This window comes from Gracilinanus agilis, chromosome 2 (genome assembly GCF_016433145.1).
Source record: "Gracilinanus agilis isolate LMUSP501 chromosome 2, AgileGrace, whole genome shotgun sequence".
NCBI classification, from domain to species: Eukaryota; Metazoa; Chordata; class Mammalia; order Didelphimorphia; family Didelphidae; genus Gracilinanus; species Gracilinanus agilis.
Genome location: NC_058131.1, coordinates 42,594,899 through 42,607,485, shown reverse-complemented (window position 1 = coordinate 42,607,485; position 12,587 = coordinate 42,594,899). Strand labels below are relative to the sequence as shown.

Below are 12,587 nucleotides of genomic sequence, written 5' to 3'. Positions count from 1 at the left end.
GATCTTGTGAGACCTGACCTTTATTGAAAGTACAGTCAACTGCTAAGCTTTCATCAGATAGCACTAATTTGTAAGTGCAAGGTCATAATCCTGGCATCATAGATGTCTGTCTATAAAAACCCTGGAGCCTGTGAGGAAAACAAACAACATTCTTGAATTACAAATGCAAATTAGAGTTGTTGTTTTTTTGTTGTTTTATTGATTGTTATATTAAATGAGAATTTGTTTGTTTCTTTATTCACAGTAATTGAAACTACAGTTTCTTATTGTAAAAAAGGATTTTAGTCCACTCTATTCATCTACCCAAATTGATAGCCAGAAGAGAGATACCTATGTTGAAAACTCTCTTCAGTCTTCAATTTCAGTTTCACTCCATAGCCTCAGAATAACAGATAATGAATGGACTGTAATGTTCCTTGTTCTCTTAGTATTGGTTTATGTGTTGAAGCTAAAAATCCTTGGGATGTTGCTAAAATTTCTCCACATAATTTATTATACTAGAACTTTTAGTAGAAGATTCCATTTGTTTTGTTAATTCTCTGAAATTAGTTAATGAAATAGCTATAAAAATCTATATTCTTACCATGTTCTCCTAAGTTGAACAAGAAGACACCTTAATAAAAATAAAACATTTCATCACCTAGCCTGTCCCCAGCTTTCCCATTTCATTCCGAAACATTCATAAAAATGCAATTCTGAAGCTGCTTGGTAATTTTTTTCTGCTTTCCTCTTGCTTTGAGCAATCACTCTAAATATGTTTTAGAATTAAACTTTCCTTAAATTTTTTAGATGTAAAGTTTCGGTAAGCAAGTGATGATCTCTATTCCTAGCTTTTCTTTTATTCTCAAATCCAAAAATGTGATTTATGTTTACTAGAAGTTATATACTTAATTGGTGTCCTAAAAATAGACTTACTTTGTAACATTACTAACATAGAGGGAAGGTGAGAGACTTACAGAGTAGGGAGTGAGATACTAAGTAGGCTAGGACTAGGCCAGAAGCTTTCCATTTAATGAAAATTTCCCAGTCTTGTCACTCCCTTAATTAAGTTTTAGTATGTCAAAAGATGTTGTTCATAACTTGGCTACCTAGTTGTGACCCCAGTGGATTGGTGTAGACTCAATAACTTTGCTATGATCTGTCATCTCTTAAGTTTTCTTTTCTCATACTATGCAGAAGAAAATTTATCCTTCCCTCTTGCGACTACATGTACCTGGTATGGGGCTCGGAAGTCAGGACTGTGTGAGGCAAATCATTGGGTAAATTAGGTCACGAAGGTAGAACAGCAGCCAGAAAAATGAATCAGGAATATCGCTAGAACAGGAGGGCAGGATGATTTCCCTTGCACTGCCCCTCTGGACCGCCCCACAGGGCAGCACAGGCAAATTAGAAAGTGTAGTTGGCTCTGGAGATGTCATGTGTGAGAATTAGTGGGTAGAGAATAGATTTAATAAACTGAGGCAAGGGCAAATTTTTCTCTCTCTTCTCTTCTGTGTTTGGGTGCTGACTGGACCTGTTTGTGAGTGTAGCCAGAAGGCCTGTTATGTTGGCCTTAGGATAGCCAACTAAATGCAGCAATAAGGAAAATACCTTTTATATCTTTCTCCTATTTTTCCCTCTTTTTCCTACTCCTACTTTTGATTTAATAAAATTATTAATTTACACCCAATCTCTTTTAATTTTTAATTTTTGCAATACATAGAGTCAACATCCATTTACCCCACTGTTCTTCTCCCAGGGCAAAATTAAGCTTTGAAGTGGATGACATTTGAATATCTTAAAGTTTGCTAAGAATAGAGTGTTTTTGTGCTTCATATATATTTTTCTAGAATTTGCCCCAAGATAACTGCTTGTCATTGTCTAAAAATAGCATTTAAAAGTCCTATATAAATTCAGCCAAAAGGTATAATTAACAATAGTTGCATTTTTACTTTCTTCTTCATAGACTGGACCCTGTTCTTTACCGGAAGTGCCAAGGAGATGCTTCTCGTCTCTGCCATACCCATGGTTGGAATGAGACCAGTGAGCTTATGCCACCTGGAGCTGTATTCTCCTGTTTATATAGACATGCCTACCGCACTGAGGAGCAAGGCAGGAGAGTATGCAGTCTATGGTTTCTTTTTCTTTTCAACATCAGAAGTGGTTGGATCATTTGATTACATGTTACTGTGATTTTAGCTGACAAAATTCATGTTGGGAAAAGATATGTCAATAGATATGAAAAAGAAATGCCAATTGATTAGGCCATAAACATTCCCTCTCCTCTGAGAAAGTAAATTCTATTCATTGTCTGGTTCAAAATGAGAAGTTGACAGATCCTGTTAGGGTGTCTGTAGTGTGATCTCCAACAAATAGGACTCCCATCTGTCTTTTCACTTGTACTATTATTTTTTGTTTAAAGGGGGACATGCTGAGTTCCTCAGAATTGAAGCAAAATGCCCATCACAAATATGGTTTTAAATGTTGCTGTACAATTCCATTGAGTTTAAATGATTCATCACCAAACTCTTAAGCTATGACAGAGACCAGAGTTTCTGTTCCTTCAAGGGGATATATTGTGTTTCCTCTAATAATAATAATACACAACTCTGGACACAAAACCAAGAGCTAAAGAGTATTCTTATTAGTCTTCTCTTCATATCTCTTGACTCATACATTTTTGGGGATAGAGTATTTGCATTTAATTGTCTTTGAGTTGAGGCATACAGCCTCACTGAGACACTGCTAGACTATTCAGGAAATCTGGTAGTTTGGGAGTGGAATAATAAAACCATCATTAATGAAGCCTCATCATTGGCTTTCAAGTAAATTGCCTAATTCTTCAAATTTCGTAAAATCTGGCTTGTCACATCTTCACATGTAGCTGTCTCGAGAATGTCGCGCTGAAGTGCAGCGAATCCTGCATCAGCGGGCCATGGATGTAAAACTTGATCCTGCTCTCCAAGACAAGTGCCTCATTGACCTGGGCAAGTGGTGCAGTGAAAAAACCGAGATGGGCCAGGTAGGAAACCAATCTCTTTCTTTTCTACAAGTATTTATTAAGCACCTTTTGTGTACCTGGTGCTGGAGATAGGAAGTCATGGATTAAGCAATTCTTTACCTCAGGGAGTTTGCATTCTACTCAGAAGAAGCACTTCGAGCATAGAGAAGTCAAAATCATTATTAGAATCTTGAAAGATTCTCCTCAATATTAGCACCTGCCAGGGTCGGGAAAGGCTTCTCAAAGGAAGAGTCTGTGTCACTGAGCCTTGAAGAAAATTGGAAATTATGCAAAGGGGAAAATCTTGAGCTAAGATACTAGGAGACTAATGTCACAGGTTAGAAATAGCAAGAGGTCAGATTGGCCAGAAACAGTGTCTGAGGGGGAAATAACAAGATATGTGTCTGGAAAAATGATCTGGAGCCTAACTGGGAAGGGTTTTTAATGGTGTACAGAAAAGTTTGTATCTTATCCTAGAGGCAATAGAGAGCTACTGGAGGTTTTTGAGCAGGAAAAAGGACACAGAATTCTTTTGGGATTATCACTTGGTAGTTATTTGAAGAGTTCATAAGAGAAGAGACACAGACAGGAGGCAAAGAGAATGATTAGGACAGGAGTATCATAGTCCAGGTGAAGGTAAGAGATAATGAAGCACTGAATTTAAATGGTGGGTAATGTGAGTAGAGAAGAGGGGGCAGATAGGAGAGATGGTATAGAAACAGAATTGATTGTTTGCTTAACAGTTGATTGAACATAGAGTTGAAGGAGATGGAAGAGTCAAAGATAACTCTTATCGTTGTGAACCTAGTACCAGGAAAAAAAGAGGTGGTCATCTCAGTAAAAATTGGGAAGTTAGGTGGAAGACTTTTTTTAAAAAGATTGATAATGAATTCTGTTCTAGACATGTTGAGTTTGAAATGCCCTGTCCATTGTCAGAAGTCATGCCATTTGAAATAATCAATAAGCAGTTGGAGTTGTACTACTAAAGCTCAGGAGAAAGACTGGAAAAGGTTGGATATATAGATTGGGAATCCCATGTACATAGGGGTGATAATTAAATTCATAGGAACTGATGAAATCACTAAGCAAGAAAATGTAGGTAGTAAGGAAAAAGAGCAGGCCAAAGACATAACTTTGGAGTCACCTACAGGGTTGTGATAAGATTGATAAGCAAGAAGAGACTGAGAAGGAGCAATCAAGTAGGAGAACCACCCTGAGAGAGCTATGTTACAAGAACCCAGAATTGAGACTATTCAGGATAAAAAGGTGTCATGGTGCCAGGTGCTGCAGGAGAAGGTCATGGAGGAGGATGCCTGAGAAAAGGATAGCAATTTTAACCATTGAGAGATCATTGGTAACTCTGGACAACCTAACCTTGGCTGAGTGTTGATGGAGGCAATCAATTCTCAGGGGATTAAGAAGAAAAAGATAGGAAGTGGAAGCCACTGAAGTAGACAGCTTTTTCTAGGAGTTTGGCATTGAAAGTGAGCAGAGATTTCTCACTTGTCTTTGATCGTTCCCTATTTACTGCCTTCTTCCATCTTGTTTAGAAAAATGCTTCTGTCTTCCTCATCCACAAAAACCCTTACTCCTTCTGTTAATCCCTGCTAGCTATTGTTCTATCTCCTCCCTTTTGTGGCTAAACTCCTTGAGAAGGAAGTCTACAATCTGTGCTGCCTCTTCCTTTTCTTTCATTCTTTTTAAAATTCTCTATAGTCTGACTTCCAGCTTGATCATTCAATTGAAACTGCTCCTTTCTCTCCTAAAATTACTAATAATCTCTTAATTACCAAATCCAATTGCTTTCTCCCAGGCCTCATTATCCTTGACTTCTGCGGCCTTTCACACTGTTGATCACTCTCCTTGATTTTCTTTCTCTCTAGGTTTTCAGGAGCCCCTCTCTCCCAGTTCTCCTATCTCTCTGATATATTCCTATCTGTTTCCTTGCACCACTTCCTCTCCCCTCCTCTCACATACTCTTCAATCTAGTGACCCTGGCCTCTTTGCTCTTCCTTGAACAAGATATTCCATCTACTGATTACAGGCATTTCCATTGGCTATCCCTCATGCCTGGAATATATACTACTTCCTTGTCTCCGCCTTAGCAAAAACCATGTGATATGAAAAGAACTATTGCCATGAGATAGTTTTAAGAAGGTGCTAACCATTGAATTCATCTGATTATCCAACTGAAGAAAAAAATAATGTGCTGAAATTCAGGGGTGACCAGTTGACAAAGTCCCAGAAAGATGACTTCTACATACAGAGATACACTTATCTCTATTTACACAAGTAGCAGTAAATAGTTTCAAATGTTACTGAGATTTGTCTCCCTCCATCAGAGTATAATCCTTACAGTTACTGGCAAGCTCTCAGACAAATGGACAGGGAACTTTCCTAGTTAGTACTGATAATTTCAAAAAATAAGTATAAAAGAAACTTGACAATTTTTGGCATCTCCTAAGGTTTTTCTTATATCTTTCGAAACTAGCTGTTCTAGTGACTGCTATTCACAAGTGTGTGTTTGTTGGTTATTCCAGGCTCAAGACTGTACCTACTGGACAGTTTTTGCCTCATTTGGATATTAAGAATTACAAATTAATCTTATTAACCCAGTATCTTTTCCTGACAGAAATATTAGTCACTGACAGGATCTAAAGTACATTTTCAAATACAGGATTTTGGATGTGGAATGCCTGGACATTTCACTGCAGCATTGATTCCCATTGGGCCCCAAACTAAATTGTCACCTTTGAGCAGTTTATGAGGCTATTATACCCTATTGATCTCAAATCTCCTTTTTCAGCTGAGACCAGTTGCATCGGGTAATTGTCTTTTCAGCAGTTTTTAATTTATAAATCAAATAAAACATTTGTATATATATACCGTGAGCTCCTCCTTGTAGACAAAATTGGACCTCCACTAGAGGCCTTCCATGAGAAAACAGACACAGTACCTCAATTTGAACTGCTTATGGAAGTAACTACTTAATGACACAGGTTTTTTGTTTTGTTTTTTCTTAATTTGTAGGAGCTTGAGTGCCTCCAGGATCATCTTGATGACTTAGTTGTGGAATGCAGAGATATAGTTGGCAACCTCACAGAATTAGAATCCGAGGTAAGCCATTTACAATTCAGAAAGATAATGCCTTTGTCAGGGACCTTTGCTTTGATGAAAGATCTATTGGTTCCAATACATTTTCCCTCGGAGGGCACCATATTTTCTCTCCTTTAACCAGAGGACACCAGGAGTTTGGAGGCTCTCACCTCTCCTTATCTCAATTCTTTGGAGTCTTGACTTACCATATGCTGTTTATTTCTGCAGCTCCAAATCTTCCAATCTCTTGAACAACTGTCCCCAAATTAGATCTTTGCCTGGATCTTCTTCATTCAAAATAATCTACCAATTTGCTCTTCTTACATTGCCTGAGAACTTCATGTTTCTGGGGCAGCAGCTCACCGACCTCCTTTTTAGCAGTAGGTTTTTAGGTTACAGCCCCCTATCCTCACTCTGCAAGACATTAGCCCATTCTGTCATAACACCCTCAGATAGTATTCCTATAAAAAGCAACCAGAGGGAACTCTTTAAATGAAATGCAGTCGGCTAAATTAGAATTTCTTCATTTAACTATAGTTGCAATCATTGACATCTAAGAAGCATAAAAATTCAATTGCATGTAGAATCACCCACAAGTATGAGACCTTGCAAAACACTGATATATTTATTTAGCTAGAGTGGAGCAGTGGTTCATATAATTAAGACCATCAGTCATAATTATGCCTATCGTCCAAAAACTTTGTCATTTGGCTTTTTATTTGTGGAAATGGGTATCTGAGTGATAGCCCTATGGCTTAAGATTTGGGTATATAGCAATTATTCTTAGTTATTACTCTTTAGTATATTTCTGAGCCACTTAAATTCTTGAACATTTCCCCAAAACTTTTCCAGATAATGATGTTAAAAGTTTCACTTTTCCTCTTTCCTCCCTTTTCTTTCCTACAGTTTCATGTAGGCAGAGAAGTCTTGTACTTTCAGAATAATATTTTATCACCCCTTCTGCCCACCTCTCTAAATCTGCCTAGTTTTTTATTAGCTTAAGTACAAACATAGTTTACATGTATCTGTGGGGATCTGATAGGGTGTCTTTAACTTGTAGGTTCTTCCCAACATTCCATATATTTTTGGATAAGGATGAAGAACATCCTTAACTTCTTAGGCTAACAGGAGAAGTCATCCAGATTAATTTTCAAGGAAGGGTAGAAACTCAAATATATAGATAACCTCCCCAACAAATGCTACTGACCTTTAAAAATGAAACAAACCTCACTTTCCTTTGTTCTTTTCTAAGATGAAACTGTTACCTTTGTCTTCTACAGGACATTCAGATTGAAGCTCTGTTGATGAGAGCATGTGAGCCCATCATTCAGAATTTCTGCCATGTAAGTGACCGTCAAATTTGACAATCTATATAATGGGCAGGATACCTTTACCTCCAAAATTAATTACCCTCAAAAAGAAAAGAAACTATTCATAACTTATGATTTTCAGACTTAGTCACCAGTAGCAAATTAAAACAAATAAGTTAGCAAAAAGCTACCATTGTTATAGGGAAAACTTTAACTGATTCTTTCTTCTAGATAGCTAGATGTATGGTTAATAATTCTAATAAATGTGCTTCTAATAAAGTAGTCTGAGATCTTGGCTGGCACCAACAAAAGCTTCCTTTTCCATCTACATTGTACATTCCTCTTGTTCTCTTTACTAGGTAATTCAATACTGAGAGGCCTTTACTATTACTGAATGCCCTGATTACCTGTGGTTAAATCATGACTGAAATCTATCAGCAAAATATGTTAGATAATCTTGAAAATCAAGTATTTGGCATTGCAGCAGAGCAGGAACAATAACACACAGTGGCGTTTTATAAGTACTATCTTGCTTTGTTAATTGCACTCCATTGACTTCTTATTTTCATCTGTTTTTGGACTGCTAGTTATTTGGTTTGCAAAATCAGACCCATCATCTTTCTTAAGCTAGGATGGTTGTTGTTGTTGTTTAAGTAGAGAATAAATGAGGTTTTTGCCTTCCTACAGGACATGGCAGATAATCAGATTGATTCTGGGGATCTAATGGAGTGTCTGATCCAAAACAAACACCAAAAGGAAATGAATGAGAAGTGTGCAATTGGTGTCACCCACTTCCAGCTGGTGAGTTGGTCTAACATAGGACTATGGTGGTTTCCAATCACCTAATGCTCTTACATAAAATTAGAGCAAATCTGCAATGGGAAATTTAATTTTTCCTGTCTTTATCCTATTTTAATATCCATTTATGTACTCCATATCCCATATGGGGAAAAAAACTTGAATCAAGGATCAGGATTTAATCAGTGCTCAGCTTTCCTGACAAGAATGCCCAGATCTCAATACTGTTATAGGGGTGGGTATCTAAGACTTTCCATTTAATAAGCATTTATTAAATGTTGCTTCGTGCTAAAAACCAGGATGACAAAGACAAAAGTCAGCTTCTATTCTACAGGGCTTATCTGCTCTCTATAGGAGGATGAGAGCCTTCATGTCTTTGGGCTCAGCAGGGTAGTCCAAATGAATCTTCAGACACCAATCTTTTTGTCTAGCATTTCTGAATTATTGCCCTCAATAGCCAGTATCTAATTCCTCCTATGTGTTCTTTCAAGAACTTGTGAGTAAGATGCTTTTGATGGTTGCTTTGGACAGAATGCAGACATTTCCCTTGTTTCAACAAGGGCAATCTTCCCAGGAAATTCACTTCTTGAATTTTAAAATAATAAAACAGGGAACAGCCAGGTGACTCTGTAGATTGAGAACCAGGCCTAGAGATTAGCTTCTGATCTTGCCTCAGAGACTTCCTAGCTGTATGAGCCTAGCCAAATCACTTAGCTGCCATTGCCTAGCCTTTACTGCTTTTCTGCCTTGGAATCAAAACAGTTTTGGTTTGTGTGAAATTATGTTGACTAAATGATAGCCACCTCTGATGACTGAAGCTTGTTATACGACCTTTATTTTGTGCTTAAAATATTTCAGGTCCAAATGAAGGATTTTCGATTCTCTTATAAATTTAAAATGGCCTGCAAGGAAGACGTCTTGAAACTTTGCCCTAACATCAAAAAAAAGTATGTGGCTTCTAGAGTGTCTAGCCCTACCCTATGACTATAGACATGTAAACTTCACTGAGCCAGAAGGTGGTAGAGAAGCAGCATTCCATTCCTCTTCTTCCCCAGATTCTTCCTCTCCTTCCCCGACTCTTCAATAGAAGGACTGAGAAGATTCATTGTGCACCTTCATTTTAAACATGAGAGAAACGCCTTTGTGCTGCCCTGGATTCCTCGCTTTTTGACTTTCTGTTTTCTCCAACTCCTTAACTTTTATAATCTAGCTATGGCTATTCTTGCCATCCACTGAAACCAGGTCCTTCTCTGCAGATCCAATCTCTAGGAAGAGCTTTGTGAAGAGCCCTTGATTTGTATACTAGGATGTGAAGTGCTTAGCAAAAGCAGGCTTGTGAACAAAATTAACTGGATCCCTCCCAGTATAATATCATTATGTCATTATTTGAATAAACTATCCAATGTAGAAACAAATTCTGCATTGATTCAAGGGTTAGGACTTAATGAAGGCAATTATCACCTTTCCTGATATGCTACTCCTGGTGGTGTTACCCCATTATTGGGAAAATGCTTCCCCATATAGCCTAGCCCTTTCTTTGCAAATGTTAGAAAATTATACCACGGTATCAGATTTTCCTGTCTTCCAGGAATTAATTTGACTAACCCAAAGACAAGAAGCAGATTTAAGTGTGTCATCCCAAAGATGTCTGTTTTTAGCTAAATATGCATTTGGATGTTGGGCTTTTTGCTACATTTGATCCATTAGGTAGACTGCCAAAAAGCTGCTACCCAGTTTGAAGACCCCTGGAATCCAATGGTGGCTTCTTGGAGAAGCCTAAACAACCATGAAAGTTGTCAGCACTAGTGGGGGAAAGCTGAAGAGCTTGAGCCCAGATAAGTGAGATGCTGTGTTCTTAGAAGCCTTGTTTGTTGGGAGGCACAGCTGTAGCAAGGGGCTGTTCTTTGCTGTATTGTCCAGGCTTAGCTCTCTCCTTTGGTTGGCAGAGTGGATGTGGTGATCTGTCTGAGTACCACTGTGCGTAATGACACTCTCCAGGATGCCAAAGAGCAAAGAGTGTCCCTGAAGTGCCGCAGACAACTACGCGTCGAGGAGCTGGAAATGGTAATGCCCAAGGCCTTGTCCTGCTTTTTTGAACTTCCCTCTCACCACAAACCACAACCACCAAACCCTCCCACCTTTTTTCCTCTTAAATTTTTAAAGCTTGTTGAAAAATTCAAATCTTGTTTGGATGTTTAGGGTACTCTTTGTAGCAAGAGACACACACACCTTCCCCCAGTTTCTAATCTCACTCCTGTTACGATTAAAAATAATAAAGACTGATATAATAATATAAATTAGTAGTTTAATTAAAGCCATGGCCATGCTGGTAAAATCATTAGACCACGCGCCAATAAGAATTCAAAACTCCTGCCTCAGGCATTTTACCTTTCATATTACACGCCTCCGGGTAGCTAAAGAGGGCTTACTTTTGGATTTCCTCTCATTTAAACTGTTCTCTGCGCGGTGACGCAGGCGTCCCCACACTCAAAGAACCAGAACCAGAAACCCGTTGGACCACAGGAAATGTAGTTTGATAGTTCCCACGTGTCCATAGAAAATATATATACTTTAGATGGCATCTCCCAAATTTCAATTTTACACTCCTAAAGGTAGTCCTAAATCATATGACGGGGAAAAGTTAAGAAAAATCTAGAGTTCACATCATCTAATTTTGCTCTCCTTCAGTCTCATCAAGAATAAATTATATGAATTACACAACACCTCATAACAGCATCACCATATGTTCAGACTACTTAAATCAAACAAGAATGCCATCAAAAACTAGTACAGCAAGGCCTTCCCAGTCACCTTTGTAGAGCAGTGAAGCACATGGTGGTACTCCCATTTCATAGTTTAGGGTCTTGAGATACCATAAAGTGAAGTGACTTTCTTAAGACCACCTAGTGTATACAGGGCTGAGTGAGCTGTTCATTTGCCTCTTGATGTAATACTCCTCTCTCTAGACTCACTTTGGCTTTTGTGGATAGAAATTGAGAGTCTAATGTGATTGACTTTTCAATGCTAAACTCAACTTCATAGCTTCTCTTTCTCGGTTCCCTTTTGGGCACAGACGGAGGACATCCGCCTAGAGCCAGAGCTGTATGAGGCCTGCAAAAATGACATCAAGAACTACTGTCAAACTGTGCCCTTCGGCAATGCCCAGGTAAGTCATCGTTGTGGAGCCTCAACAATACCACTCAGTGATGACTTTGTCCTTGTTCCCCAAAGCAGCCTCCTTACTGGCACACCTCTAGGGAACAGGAGCCAAAAACCAGGAAACAAGCACTCTGTTCCTTCTCCCATTGTAGTGTGATCAACTTGCAAATCAGATGCTCCATTTATGATAAACTAAGCCTATTTATTATCTTAGACATAGGAATAATTGGATCATTCTGTACTGAGCACTTAGCCTTGGCTTCCTTGTGGCTTCCTTTTTATTGACACCAGCCCCTGTGATTGAATTAAATCACAGTAGATTTTACCTTATGTCAGGCTATGGATCCTTACTTCTGTCATGTCAAAACTAGCCTAGAAAGAGGCCCCACAGATTGGTGTTTCAGTCAGCTTCATGCTTTAGGACCTTTTCTCACACTGGCTTTGTCACTTCTCTCCTAGATTATAGAGTGCCTTAAAGAGAACAAGAAGCAACTGAGTCCTCGGTGCCACCAGAAAGTCTTTAAGCTGCAGGAGACAGAGATGATGGACCCAGAACTAGACTATACCCTCATGAGAGTCTGTAAACAGATGATAAAGGTAAGACAGCTGCTCACAAGGCCATATCAAATTTTTCCCAGCATGTTCACCTTAAGACTGTTATGTCTGCTTGAGGCACCCTTTATCCCCTTGGTGCCCAAGCAGATCTGGGCTTGATTCCAATGTTCCCTCTAATTTGGCAGACTGCAGCTCATCCATTCCTTCATCCCTCCCCCCACTTTGAGATCCTCATCTGGGTAGTCCCACAGAGTTCCTGGGACCAGCCACCATTCTGGAAGCCTTTATGAGTTTTTCTTGACATTCCTTGTTCTTGCCATTTGTCTAGGCCTTCTCTTTCTGTTCTGCAATTCTTCTGTACTCTATTTTAGCCCTGGCTCTTCCTTGGTGTTCTTCTTTGGCTCTATGTCGCAACCTATTCATATTCCCTGTATTCCTCTCCATTGCTCTCTTTTTAGTGCCCTTTCTTTTTTTGGAGGTATTGTACTCTTGGTCTTGCTACCATACACATACAGGTGACTAGTACTGAAAATATGGGATATTGCTTCATTTGGAAGCTTTCATTATTCCCAAAGCAAACCAGTCCACACTCTTCCAGTCAGCCCTTGGCCCAAAGCCTTACCCAGTCTGTTCTCTTTCTCACTTAGACACCCTGATGGACAAGCTCAATAGGATATCTATTCAGATGC

General features: G+C 38.9%; 1 protein-coding gene across 1 annotated transcript in view; it reads left to right on the top strand.

The window, feature by feature from the left end:
- The window catches only part of GLG1 (golgi glycoprotein 1), a 156,990-nt gene that overhangs the window by 126,514 nt on the left and 17,889 nt on the right, over positions 1–12,587 (top strand). The window contains exons 10-18 of the mRNA XM_044663114.1: positions 1,946–2,099; positions 2,864–3,001; positions 6,011–6,097; positions 7,357–7,419; positions 8,074–8,187; positions 9,043–9,131; positions 10,131–10,248; positions 11,258–11,350; positions 11,803–11,940. Coding sequence (XP_044519049.1) covers positions 1,946–2,099; positions 2,864–3,001; positions 6,011–6,097; positions 7,357–7,419; positions 8,074–8,187; positions 9,043–9,131; positions 10,131–10,248; positions 11,258–11,350; positions 11,803–11,940 — 994 coding nt within the window. The remainder of the gene's footprint in view (positions 1–1,945; positions 2,100–2,863; positions 3,002–6,010; positions 6,098–7,356; positions 7,420–8,073; positions 8,188–9,042; positions 9,132–10,130; positions 10,249–11,257; positions 11,351–11,802; positions 11,941–12,587) is intronic.